Genomic DNA, 13,575 nt, shown 5'->3' with positions numbered 1-13,575 from the left:
AAGGGGAGAGCATGAATGCAGTCCCCCACTACCAGAAATTATGCAGTTGAGATTCCTGCATTTGAGGAATTCACAAAGGCCGGGCCTCACTTTGGGCAAACCACCTTCTTGATCATGGTGTTGTCCCTGCCAGGTACTGTCCTTCCAGGTTTTGATAATGCGTTGGACAGTTCATAGCCCAATTCCAGTCATTTCAGCAACCTTCTTAGTTGTTTTCTTTGCTTGATGCAGGTCAATAATTTGACTTTCTGAAACACAGTAACATCTTTTCCATGACCACAGGATATGTCTTCTGACCTGATTAAGAAATGAGAAGCTACTCACTGCATCAGTTAGGGTTAACAGAATTGTTGCCAGCTGAAACACATTAATCACTGCAGTAACTATCCAGTCAAAGAAATCCAAACGGCAACTTTTTTTGGCAAGGCTGTGTGTGTGTGTGTGTGTGTGTGTGTGTGTGTGTGTGTGTGTGTGTGTGCGCGCGTAAAACTCTTAATTTTCTCTTTATCTCCTTATTATATCCTACCGTTGTCTTAAACATTTATTCAGGAATCACAAACTGAAGCAGGGACTTATAAAATTTACAGTAATCTCTTTAATGGCTGTTAAATGTACAATCTGGAGGTGATAAAACTGATCTCTATCTCTGAATCCCTGTGGAGGAGCTCCACAACATGGTTAAAGAAATTTGCATGTGAATTTAGTGGGCCTGTATTCACTGTTCCCTTCTTTCTTGTTTATATAGATGTCTATTATGGCCCAGGATCACATCTTTCATTATGTCTCTAAACCCACGTGGAGGAAGCATGCTCCAAATGCAATATATTGAAAATGTCATAATTTTAAAAAAAGCACACAGAGCAAAAGTACTGAGAAATTACTGGCCCCTGGGGTGAACAAAATTCAGTCTGAAGTTAAATTTAAAACTTGTTTTCAGTGGTCATCGTTTTATACTAAATCCTTCTGATTAATTCACATATAAGGACAATGCTTTAAATGCACTGTGAAGTTTGTTGAAGAAAAAGTTGCCATATGATGCAGTTAGCTTTGGAGTCGTTGGCAAATACAGTGAGAGCTTTAACTAGTAAAGGTGTTTGTTGTTCTCTAACAAATTTTGACCAAGTTTACATTTTTCTCCCCAGTGTTTCTCTATAAGAAAAAAATGACACGAAGAAGAAAAATCCTGTACAGCACAATATCGAAGACTTTGTAAAAAATTAAGTGTTTGGCTATATTATACTTGAGACTTTTATTTCAGAGAATGTAATTTTTGTAATGGTTAGCTGGAGTCCCGTTTTGTTTTTGGTATTTACAGGATGTTTCCTCAACTCAAACACAGTGAAACGTTTTAAACCGACACACCAGTTATCAGTCATATTCACTGGGTGCATGTTGTCAACTTACTGGTTGTGACTGTGAACACATCGAGAGCCCTGGTATCTGAGTCAATATTTACGCAAACAGAACCACGAAGATGTTTCAGTTTTTTTCTTTTAAATAAATACCTAGAAATATGGGATATTCTAAAAAGAGTTTATTCATTTCAACAACTTCTGCACCCTCACATTCTCATTATTCCCATCCTCAGCCATGTATGTGAATATATATATATATATACAGTATATATATATATATATATTCATTGTAAAGTGGTTTACAAATAAACAATCATAGTTACTCACATTCATCCTAGAGTGGACCAGAACATACTTTTAGTCCACTCAAACATACACACTAATGTACAGCCTCTCTACAATCTTTCTGATATTTACATGCAGAAAATCCTACGACATTCCCCAACTACACAACTAGCCAATCTAAAATTTTCACCTAAAACATTACACTGTATTGGCTTAAGTCATAGTATAAAGAAAAATGTTCTCACACACACACACACACACACACACACACACACAGAGGAGCTGAAGGAGCAGCTCAGAAAAGAGTTCAAAGGTTACCTGGGTCAAATGTTATCCTCCCCGCAAATAATACTAAACATACACACAAATGCACACATGGCAAAAGGATCGGAGTCCTCACATCTTCCCCCACAATGCCTAGGCAAATAGGCAAAACAATGGTATTGTCAGTTACTGGTTTGCCTGCCTTTTCTCCCTCCCCCACAGGCCATGGGCATATGTACATTGTCTTCTGATGACAGACAATATTGTACGTAATTAACACACACAAAAAAAATGTCAGTATAAGGACTTGAAAAAAATGGATTCTAACCATATAGTGGAAGCACACCATAATCAGAGCAGTCCACTGCAATGCTCTATGGCTCTGAAATTGAACTGCATTCTGTGGAATAAATCATAGCTATGAATTTCAAATTTGCTAAATAGTTTGTGCACTTTAAATTCCTAAGTACACAGAGACATAAACTACTTCGTGTGGCAGTACAAGCTTTCACCCACAGCCTTTCTCTCACAGTGACTCACTGAATGCACAGTGTCTGTGCTGCAGTTTAGTTTTCTGCCAGCAGAGGGAGACAGTTTCTGAAACACAGACAATTTTGTAGAACTATATACTGTAACCCACAATGCACAAGACAGCTTCTCTGAAGAGTTCTGCTTTGGGAGCGTCCGTGTCTTCCTACCCAGCCCTGCACACACAAATTCAAAGAAATCATAAGAAATTAGACATGAACAACTTTTCACCTGTTGTTTCTAAACTAAAGCACGTTTATATAAAACAGAGGACTTCACGCTGATCAAGACGGTGTCAGTTTTGCTGTGGGTTTTAATTCCAGCCAAATAGGAGCCCCACCTAAAGGTCTTTAAATGACCAAATAGAATATATGATTGAACAAGTCAAGTCAGAAGTGGAAACTTTTCATAAGGCAAGAAAATACGCAGCTATCCCAGACCTCTAAAAAGCTTTAAAGTGCATATCACAGGTAAATTCAGGAGCAAGATCAATATAATTCTCCTATTTTATATTAAACTTTGGTCAAATATCTGTCACATTTTGCATTTTGTGCAATTTTTTTACCTTGCGCAATACCAGAAAAATTCAGTTGAAATCAAGCCATTTGAGGCGAATTGGTCCGCCTCTGAAAAAACTTGGCATTTGGATTTCCCGGCAAACATTGATTTTCATGACGTCACGTGCGGGACGTCTCCTTCTGAATCCTACGTCAGCGCTGGTTTGTTTATGAGAAAACGACCGTATTATTTACATCCCCGGTGTTGTCTCCGTCGCCTTCACTACTTGAATCATCATCAAATCCAAACAGATGAAGCCCCAATTCTGACATCTCATTATATTCTTCATCCAAAGGTGAAGTAACATTGCGCTCAGGTGACAATTCCATATTTCAATGCAAAATCGGGACATACTTTCATATATATATAAAAAACTAAATTGGTCCAGGATATGCACTTTAAGGAAGGGGTTTTTTTAATGTAAAATGTTAGGTACAGCTAGTAGTGTGTGTAACATCAATACAGTCAATTCAGCTTAGACTTTTCATGGCCTGTGCCAATATAAATGTAGTTTTATAAATCTTTCGCAATTCTTTAATATCTCATAATTTCTAAAGCAAGAGTCCAGATAAATTAATGAAAGAAAGAATTAATTAAGAAATATACAGTATTTTTAAGAAATCCTGCAGCTACGTCATCTCTTTGGTTCTAAAATACAGTTTTAAAGAAACAAACTGACATAGAAATAAGACTTCTAACAGAAAATGAACATCTAGACATATATAAAGACAATTAAAGCAAATAAAACAACTAACACAGTTAATGTAAGTTTCACAAGCCCATATCACAATGTTGCCAACAAAAACTAAGGTATTGTAATAGTGTCGCATGGCTCAGCAGTGAACTAGGGTGAACATCCAATGCACTTTCACTAACAAAAACTGGTGCACTCAGGAGCCACCACTGGGCTTCTCGTTCTCGTTAAATTTCCACCAATTTGAGAGATTACTATAAAAGTAACTGCCTCTGTGTGCAGTCCAACATGGAGGAAGTTGTGAATTAACAGTATATGACTGATTAGCAGCTTGGTAAACCAGCTTATATTAGATACAATGAAAATCTTGTTGTGAAAGGAGTTCAAATTGCTAACGCAACAGTGACAATTATGAAAATATGACTAAAGGAAAATTTGTAGAAGATTAACTGGAAAAAAAGCATTTCTCTTCACATATATTGTGCTTGTGCCATTTACTTTTCCTGACTTTCTCCCAATTTTAGTGATCTGCCATCCGCTAGCTAGTTCTTCCCCATCGTACAACTCCTACCAACCAGTGACGGTGAAAGCTGTGATATATGACAAGTCAACCTCCGCATCTTTTCTAACGGCTTCCCATGCAACATGACAGGGCAATCAAATATCCATCCATCAATCCATCCATCCATTATCTGTAGCCGCTTATCCTGTTCTACAGGGTCACAGGCAAGCTGGAGCCTATCCCAGCTGACTATGGGCGAGAGGCGGGGTACACCCTGGACAAGTCACCAGGTTATCGCAGGGCTGACAGGCAATCAAGCATACTAGGAGGAAATCATGCAATATACTTTTTCATATACATAGACTCACAGATGCCCATGATTGGCTAGTGTTGCTCTGATTGACAGGGGAGAGATTAACACCATCCCTCCCACCGAGAGAGCACGTTATCTTGGACTCATGGCTATGAATGGCTGTAGCATCAAAGATTGGGCAAATGTATTTTCTGTTGCATCACTTGAGACCACACAAGCCACTCAGTGCGTTTACATGCACATCCAAATCAAGCTACTGTCGGTAATTGAGCTAAGGGTCCCAGCAGGGGTGCCAGAGAAATCCAATCCTACATACACACAAGGAAATCGAGCTATTGTGTGAGGTACATTGTGCACCCGAGCCACAGGTGGCGCTACACGCCCCATCGTGTTGGTACACTTCCGGTTGTCGTCATGAAGAAGAGCTATTCAAGCGTATAAACAAAGTTATCAGTTCCGTGTTCACAAGAAGAACGACGATGAGGACAGCAACATCGAGAGAGAGAAGATGGACAACAACGTTGTCATGCCGACCGAGGCTGTTGTGTTTCCCGCTTGTGGTCTCGTCACTCGTCACTTCCGGAAGGGGCAGTGCTGAAGTAAGTAGCTCGACTACGTAGCTCGATAGGGTTTACATGCACTAAGTAGCTCGGCTACAATCGCATAATCTAGGTCGCGTAGCTCGATTACGAGAAATCCAGTTCGGTTCGATTTCAGCCGAGCTAAGGTGTTTCCATGGCATTTAGAACTTCGATTTCAGTCGAGCTACGGCAGAAATTCGATTTTCTCTATGTGCATGTAAACGCACTGAGTGTTTTTTCTTAGGAGCTTAAATGGCAAAAATATTACTAGGTTGATTTGATGATTTCATCATTACTATGATTTTTATTTATTTTTTGCTTGTTTGACTTGTATTTCTTTTAGTTTTAGTACGTTCTTTTATTCTGTCTTTAAATGAGTGATGGGTGTCACAGTATTCCTCATCAATTGGCAATGAACAGTGCTGTTAGCCTCACTTCCAAAACAATGGGTACTGAATTGGTAGCAAAAATATGGAACAGAAAAAACTCAGTTCCTGTTTTTGGGTACTGAAAATTCTGGTACTTTCTGCATGCTACTATTAATTTGTTGTATTTGTCAAGAATTAATTAGGGTTTGGCTAAGCACTCCCTGCTAAGCTTTAGACAAATCATTTAAACAGGGCAGCTATTTACATGCAGAGACGATTTAATCCCCTAGGAATTGTGTTCCATTTGACACCAATTTGCATCTTGCTTCTTTTCTCCTGTTCATATGAGACTCACTCATAACACTTATTTTAAGGACACAAACATGCCTCACATTTTATTATTACAAAAACCTCTGATACAAAATGTGAAGTCTAACCAGCGCCCGAGTAACGAAGCATCACACAAAGTAAATGTGCATTTATCTTCATTGGTGATGTTAACATCAGGAGACAATTTTAATGCTTTTGAGACTCTGTTGTTTTACGTTGCTTTTATTTCTCTCTCAAACTCAACACGGGGTTATTAGGATTTCATTTTGGAGGAAAATGGATAAAAGCTGCTAAAGCAGATGGATAAAAACTGCTAGAGTATTCTCTTGTGCTTATTAAGGATACAAAAAAACTAATGAAATATTTAGGAAAAAAAGTCAACTAACTACTTGAAAAATTTTCCTGAGGCTGATGATGGCTACACTGTTTATCATACTGCATATGAACTTAAATTTCCCAAATATCCCATATATATTCAGCATAATTAAAAATGAGATTACCTACGTGTAAAGAGGCTGCAGCTGGAGGTGGGAACTCTTTTGCGGTGGCTGATACCCATACGAGTCAAACCCACCAATGAAATCAACTGTGACACACACACACACACACACACACACACACACACACACACACACACACACACACACACACACACACAGAGTCAAAAAAATGACAAAAACTGTTATGGGCAAGATGTTAAGAAAGTGCATCTATAACAATAGTAATACACTGTTAAACAGATAATACTTACAGCTGTCCTCATCATCCAGGAAGACTTTACTAACATAGCAGGCGTATACAAAGCCAAAAAGCTAGGATAAAAACAGAATTGAGTCAAAGAAGTTGCGTTTAATGCAGTATGGGCATTGGGTATTCAAGAGACATTACCTCGTTTATTTCAAAAATATTATAAAAGTGTATTTCAAAGTATTGTACAGATTTAGTGACATGAATATATATATATATATATATATATATATATATATATATATATATATATATATATATATATATATATATATCTTTAATGAGCTAATGAAAAAGGAAAATGACAAAAAAAAAATCAACAACAAAAAAACAAACATCACTCACTGCGAGGAACACTTGCAGGGCAGAGCTGACCACCTCTATGTACTGGTAGTCCAGCAGGCAGCCACTGACCGTGATCACATGATGGTCTTGTGGAGCCAATGGGGAGTCAGGCACTGTTGTAACTAAGCAACCAGGCCCATTCTCCATCCACCAGGAGCGATGTAAAGAGGTATTAAATGTCATCAGGAAATCCCGATCCTATACATATATGTGGGAAAAAAACCCATATGTACTGTGCATTGCTAAACAAATATATCTGCCATAGAGAAATAATGTATATTGGTTAAAACTGTCTCTGATCAGTACAAAAATGCTACAAAACTAAATCACAGAGTCAGTTAAACTGATACGCAAAATTTAATCATATATATTTCAGTATCAATCACAGAAATGTTTAAAATGTTGTCACTCATTTCACCTCCTGTTCTGTGAAAGTGTATGGCCTTCATTTCCCCAATCAGCTTCATGAGAATCTGTTTTTGTAAAGTATATCCTGTTGTGCAGGTATGTGCAGTTGGATCAAAGGTAGACTGTCAAACCCTGTAGAATAGGGTGTAGACTCCCCTCGGTTTTTAGACATTGTTTCTGGTCATTTTCCAATGTTGGATATATGCCTCGTTTATAATAAACCAAAAAGCGTCACTTGAAATTCAGGCATTTGAATGAGGCCTCACAACTAATGGATATTTCAAGAGAACTAAAAACCAAATGATGACAATATTATGCATTTATTTAAAGGAGTGATTCATCCACAGCCATCTGTGGCCAGGAGCCAAGAAAACAAAACTGCCCATGCACTCTGGGTGGGAGGGATGGCATACTCTTCCCTGTCCCCTGTCAATCACAGTGACATGAGATATTTGCGTGCATCTGTGAGCTCATGTGTGCTGAGGAGGGCAGATAATGCATTTCTCCTGTGATGCAACATGAGCAACTATTTGAAGAAATGTGGTGACTAGTTTCAAGGGTATTTGAGGAAGCTTGTATTTAGTCTTCACCCATTCAGTAGTTGTACAAAAGGAGTGAGTGTGCATCAGGATTGAGATATACTGTATATAAACAGTTATTCCACGAAATCGAGTTGCACATGAGCTGACAGCCGAAGAGGCATGTAGCGGTGAGTTGGCTATAATCCAAGTATGACGAGATTGAGTGGAATAACTGTTTTATTCCATCCACGTTCACTGGATTTTGTGAAACGGAGCATTTTTTTTTTTGCAACTTTGATAAATGAAAACTTTATACAAAACATCCGACAAAATCATTTCCGCATAGAATGTAAACAAACTAGCAAAATGACAGTAGCAATTTGTGAAAAATGCTATAATAATAATTCTTGAAAACTAAAAAAAAAAAAAGTCCTTACCATCATATATTTTCATTCCATGTTTTGTTGTTTTTTTTTTTTTTTGTATTATTTGGGGTTTTGTTTTCGATTAGAGTTTTTATTTCATCCTCGGTTGGTTCAGTAACACGGTCCGCCATTTTCTTCTTCTTCTTTAGGGTTTTTCTGGCAGTTGGCAAACCAACTTAAAGGTGCGTTACCTCCACCGACTGGGCTGGAGTGTGGGACAGGAAATATTGGGGGGGAAATAAACTATATTCTTGTAGCTATTTCTGTTTCTTTTAAATACTTGGTAACAAAGTGATATATCTGACTTGATGCGTGCCGCCATTTTGTTTATCTCTACTCACGGTATATGAGCTGATAACCTAGTAGAGTAGCCAATCAGAGCGCGCGATTGCTCATATCCAGTGAATGTGGATATAAACACATGAAGTAGGGCTACAACTGTTAGTACTTCCTATAATAATTCCTACAAATGTAAGGTATAGACGTGAATATGGATCAGGACAATAGCATTCTCTTAAAATATGAGATATGCAAAATCCTCACTATCAAGCTGGTCACCTTATACCTGTTATTAATACTTAATAGCATTATACAGAACTCAGAAGTAAGTAGTAGTGATTCTCAGTATTCTGACATCCACTTTCTTTTTCTCTCTCTTTTTTCATTCAGATTTTGTGGCCCCCAGTGGACATGTTCTGGTTACATTCCTGTATGATGGCAGACGTTTATTCACATGCCTGTACCCAAATGTCTCATGTGTTTTCAGATGGACACAGAAGAATATAACAGGATTTCACGTTGTATTTTTCAGGATGTCTGTGCTTACTGGCACATCATTTCAAAGTTAGTGAATTTTCAGGTTTAAAGTTCTAGATGGCTGAAGTCAAATTCCCTCTTCATATTCCTGCATGCTTTCAAGTGAACTGGGAAATTTTATTTCTGTTCATCCCGACAGCATCTAGCCTGGGTAAAAAGCCAAAATGGTGCATTTGAATCTGTTTGATTAGCGTTTACATTATTTGCTTTTATTATATTTAATAGTGGGCTTGTGTGATTAAAACAATCCCAAACAGAACAAGCACAAAACATGAATACTTCACGCAAATAATAAGCCATAATAAACGACCTAGTTGTTTTTCTCTTATTTACCTGAGACAGGTGGCCCACCTCCAGGTAGAAGCAGATAATGAAAGCATTCCAACCAACCCAGACCACGAGCCACACTGCATACTGAAAACACGCACACACACACACACACGCACACACACAGAGTAAATGCACATTAGTTAATGCAAACCACAGAACACTAGACACATTTAGCAGAGAAGCAATTCAAAACAGATTCAGAAAAGTACAAGTCAAACAGCTATGATGCTGCTACAGTAGATGCTTTGAATGATTTCAGTTGCACACTCGACTCAGTCAACACATGCAGGTGTGCACTTACCAGTATAAGATATCGTGAGCGGACCTGCACTGTCCCAAACACTCCCAGAATAACCGCCAGGATGTGAAGAAAGTTTGCCAAAATGGGAGCCCATTGATAGCCCAGGAAATCAAACACCTGCCTCTGCAGCACAGCCAACTACAAAGACACATATGCACACATGCATAAAGTTAATGTACACTCACCTGTGGCTATAAAAAAGCACTATATGAAGGTATAGAGTACTGCACTAATAACAAGCATTGACCTGTCAAGTAGCAATTTAAATCTGTATTGCAAAAATCTGTATTAGGATTGTAAATTGGGGATGCAAATTTTTGCATTCAAGTGTACTAGTTCTAATTATATACATCCATCAAAATGTGGAATAATGATGTTCGAAAGCTGTTGACTAGGACATCTGTGAATGAATAATTAATAAGCCTGATATTCTAGCCTCCCGCCGGTGAATACTTTGGATTGTTCAATCTTGAAAATAGATAAGCTATGGTGTGGCCAAGTTGCCTTATTTTCCTGTGCCTCACGTACACACAAATAGTGTAACCTCTCCTTCCTGGCTCCTTTAAGCAGCCTCAATGGCAGACTGTTGTAGCACAGACCTGGCCTACATAGGAGACCCAGCATTCTGCCCAGAACGGGACGTCTGGTATTGTTGGCTCTCATTAATAGGAGAAGCTCAAACAAGCTACAGGCATCCAAGAAACAAACATGCTGCTTGGCACAAGTCTTGTGGATCAGCCAGGCAAAAAGGGAAGGGGCACAGAGCAACTGTACATAGAGTGGCAGGGACACTAGCCACAGTGTGCCACAGTGTGAGCTGCAAATACAAGACTGCTTAATCGAAACAACAGTCAATACAACTAGCATCATTTCCCAGCTGCTCAAGTGACATGTTTTTTTATAACTATATATATAAAACTATTATATGGGTGATGTATGATATCATGATTGTAATTCAGTGTTCACACTGGTAGTCAGTCACGCATCTGTTCTTACCATAACCAGTCAAGTATCTGTGGACTGCACAGCCAAAATGAGCCGTAAAAAGCCAATAAAACACGGTCATCCATTTAGGCCGGGGGCAGATAAATGCACTGGGCCCTTCACACACACACACACACACACACACACACACACACACACACACACACACACACACACACACACACACACAATCTCACAGCACTATGCTGCAGCTGTTTCCATGGAAACTGCCTGGAGCCCCAGCCCATAGCCCTGTGAGAAAAGAGCCCCTACCTCAGGAGATCCCTCTTTGCCACATACACACACTCACAAAAACACACAATGATCTGGAGCATTAAAAGTTTCCATGAAATCCACTCTGGTGACGCAATGATTGTTATGTGACTGATATCAACACTGAGTATTGGCCGATACCCGACACTGATCCAATACTAACGTCCTCCAGGCTTGTGTTGCTGATTGATGTGAAACATGACAGGCCTGACCCTGGTGTGTGCTAACCCCTTCAAAATCTCAGGGACTTCTCAGTGGATCCAGTCTTACTTTTGGAACTGCATTCCTTTACATTTTCTGTCACTGTACAACTACTAAACAACCCATACCATAGTAGCTGCTAAAAAATATGCCAGGAAAATCTGTGTTATGGTCGTCATAATCCATTTCCACAGCATAATATAGACCGGTTGGATGAGATCAGCATTTCAATATCTTCCTTTCATTTAACTCATTCGGCTGATGCAAGGAGACTTAAAATTGAGACGCGATATCGCTGAGCAGGTGAGAGTGAAGAGGGAGACCCCGGTGGCAGCTTGGCGGAGCTGGGATTTGAACTCACACCCTTCTGATGAGTACCCCAATACCTTTTGCAGGGATCAGGCTACACAAATTCAGCTCAGTTTTAACACGATTTTGTCATGGCTGACAGGTTTCCAGGACCGGGGCCGACTATGAACATCGGGAATGACAAATGGGCCTTGAACTGTGATATAATCAAAGAACAGTGATGTGGCATCCAGGACGAAAATCTAGCATGTCAGAGGTTTTTTTTTGGTCAACTCCTACGACATGTTAGCCATGAGTGAATTTCTCGACCCTCCTGCCTGACGACACACAAGGACGTGAATGATGATTGGTCGGGTCAAACTTGTAGCGTTGCCAGTCTCCTGACCAAGACACAGCAAGAATTTCTGGCACAATGACGAGCTAATCTGACACGGTGACCATTGTGAAAGACAAAAATATGGCGTGGTCTGATGACTGTCGCAAGTATTAATCAGCATGTGCAGAACTATTAAGCAGGGGAGGTTCACAAAGCCTGCTCTTCATGTATGTCCAACCACAGGGGTGCAGATCTGATGTCAGGATTGGGGGGGGGACACAGAAGTGATTTATTTATTTTTTTTGCCTGTATGCAACTCATACCATGCAACCATAAATCACAACTTCGTAGAGGCTCGCCACATCATTCAAAAAGTACTGCGCAGGGAATCATTTGCCTGAAAATACATTTGGAATAATTTAGGGGATTTTTATTGGGGGGGGGGACAATTCATGTTTTTCAGAAAAGGGGGGGGAGGGGGGTGTCATGTCCCCTCCGTCCCCTCCGGGATCTGCACCCATGTCCAACCATGGACACAAGTGAACATGATGTGAGGATGAAATCATGTGAGTGTGTAGTAAGGGAGCAGAGCAGAGCAGAGCACAAGGCGTTCACCTACCAGCTGTAAGGAGCAGATGACCACCAGTGTGCACCTCCCGTCACAGCGGCCCATGCTCTCGCGCTTCATGCACGGTTTGGGCCCCGCGAGGCGCCGCGAGAACGACGGATCTCCGTTGAGGTCCAGCGTGGCGGCTGGATTGCCGGTATTTATCCACCCAAAACCGTCAGGGAGCCCAGCGGGCTGCAGCCGCGGTTCCGTGCGTTAATACTTCAGCGCTGTTGAAGATCATAACCGCGTCTCCGGGTCACTTTGTTCTCCCGCACGGTGCCCGAGCGCAGCGGGTCAGCCACGCCTTCACCGTTCCGCCGTTCCGCGAGCAACGGGGAACCAAGAAAGCACAAAGAAGAGCACGCACGCGCACACAGGACAGAAAGAAGGAACATGTTTAACTTGCACAAATGAGCATCATATGATATGCAATCACACGGACACCGAATGGGGAGGAGGAGGAGGAGGAGGATAAAAAAAATACTGCAAATGAAATCTGTGTGTGGCACAAAGCACGCCTTTGTCACTTACCGTGCGCGCTGCGCTCTTTCTCCGCCGGCTCTTTCTCTCTCCTCAGGAAAAGCAGGCCGATTTCACACACACCGACTGAACCGAGACTGGACCTCCCTGATCAGCATCCCTCTGTCCCGCTCGGCTCTTTGTCAACACCGACAGGAGGGCGAGAGAAAGGGATTATGGGTGGAAACCAAACCCTCGTGCAAGTTTAGCAGCAGTCCGCGCGGGGGAGTGCGCCTCCTTCTCCTCCTCCTCCTCCTCCTTCCTCTTCTCCTCCTCCAGCCAGGCGAATGAACACAAAGGAAAAGAGCATGGCTCCATCTCTCATAGCACCCTACCCCCTATCTCACTGAAGGCTGCGCATGAAAGAATGGCCTCAAATGGACTGAGCGCATTATCTGCGCAAAGGGTAGAATTCAGCCTGAAAAAGAGCTTCAGGTCCTAAAAAGGATGGACAGGCTACAAAGATGAACTTTTCACAGAAGACAAAAATAGTCTTAAAGTTTTCATGCACAGATAGTTGTTTGATAGCTCTACCCTTTTATTAACTTGAATAGCTTATGGCATTGTTCATTCTCAGTATGGATGATCAAGATGAGTATTAAAGAAGCTGTTAAGAAACTTTTTTTTTTTTTAATGAGTGAGGATGCTTTTTCATACACTACCGTTCAAAAGTTTGGGGTCACTTTGAAATG

The 13,575-nt window shown here is 40.6% G+C and overlaps 1 protein-coding gene and 1 pseudogene across 2 annotated transcripts; both read right to left on the bottom strand.

Moving 5' to 3' along the window:
• Positions 1–140, bottom strand: LOC132901043 (U1 spliceosomal RNA; annotated as a pseudogene).
• Positions 141–1,518: 1,378 nt separating this feature from the next.
• On the bottom strand, positions 1,519–13,150 carry nkain1 (sodium/potassium transporting ATPase interacting 1). Of its 2 annotated transcripts, none has more exons than XM_060942092.1 (8): positions 12,896–13,150; positions 12,374–12,668; positions 9,672–9,809; positions 9,374–9,454; positions 6,871–7,068; positions 6,530–6,590; positions 6,279–6,364; positions 1,519–2,608 (listed from the first exon to the last, which is right to left on the bottom strand). In XM_060942092.1, exons 2-7 carry the CDS (start codon positions 12,440–12,442, stop codon positions 6,279–6,281), a joined length of 633 nt encoding a protein of 210 aa, XP_060798075.1. In that variant the 5' UTR covers positions 12,443–12,668; positions 12,896–13,150; the 3' UTR covers positions 1,519–2,608. The 2 variants fall into 2 exon arrangements, with proteins under 2 accessions (XP_060798075.1, XP_060798074.1); XM_060942091.1 differs by having other exon boundaries at positions 1,520–2,608; positions 6,283–6,364.
• Between the last annotated feature and the right edge of the window lie 425 nt (positions 13,151–13,575).

This window comes from Neoarius graeffei, chromosome 16 (assembly GCF_027579695.1).
Source record: "Neoarius graeffei isolate fNeoGra1 chromosome 16, fNeoGra1.pri, whole genome shotgun sequence".
NCBI classification, from domain to species: domain Eukaryota; kingdom Metazoa; phylum Chordata; class Actinopteri; order Siluriformes; family Ariidae; genus Neoarius; species Neoarius graeffei.
Note: the sequence above shows the minus strand (reverse complement) of the source record. Positions and strands in the feature narration are given on the sequence as shown.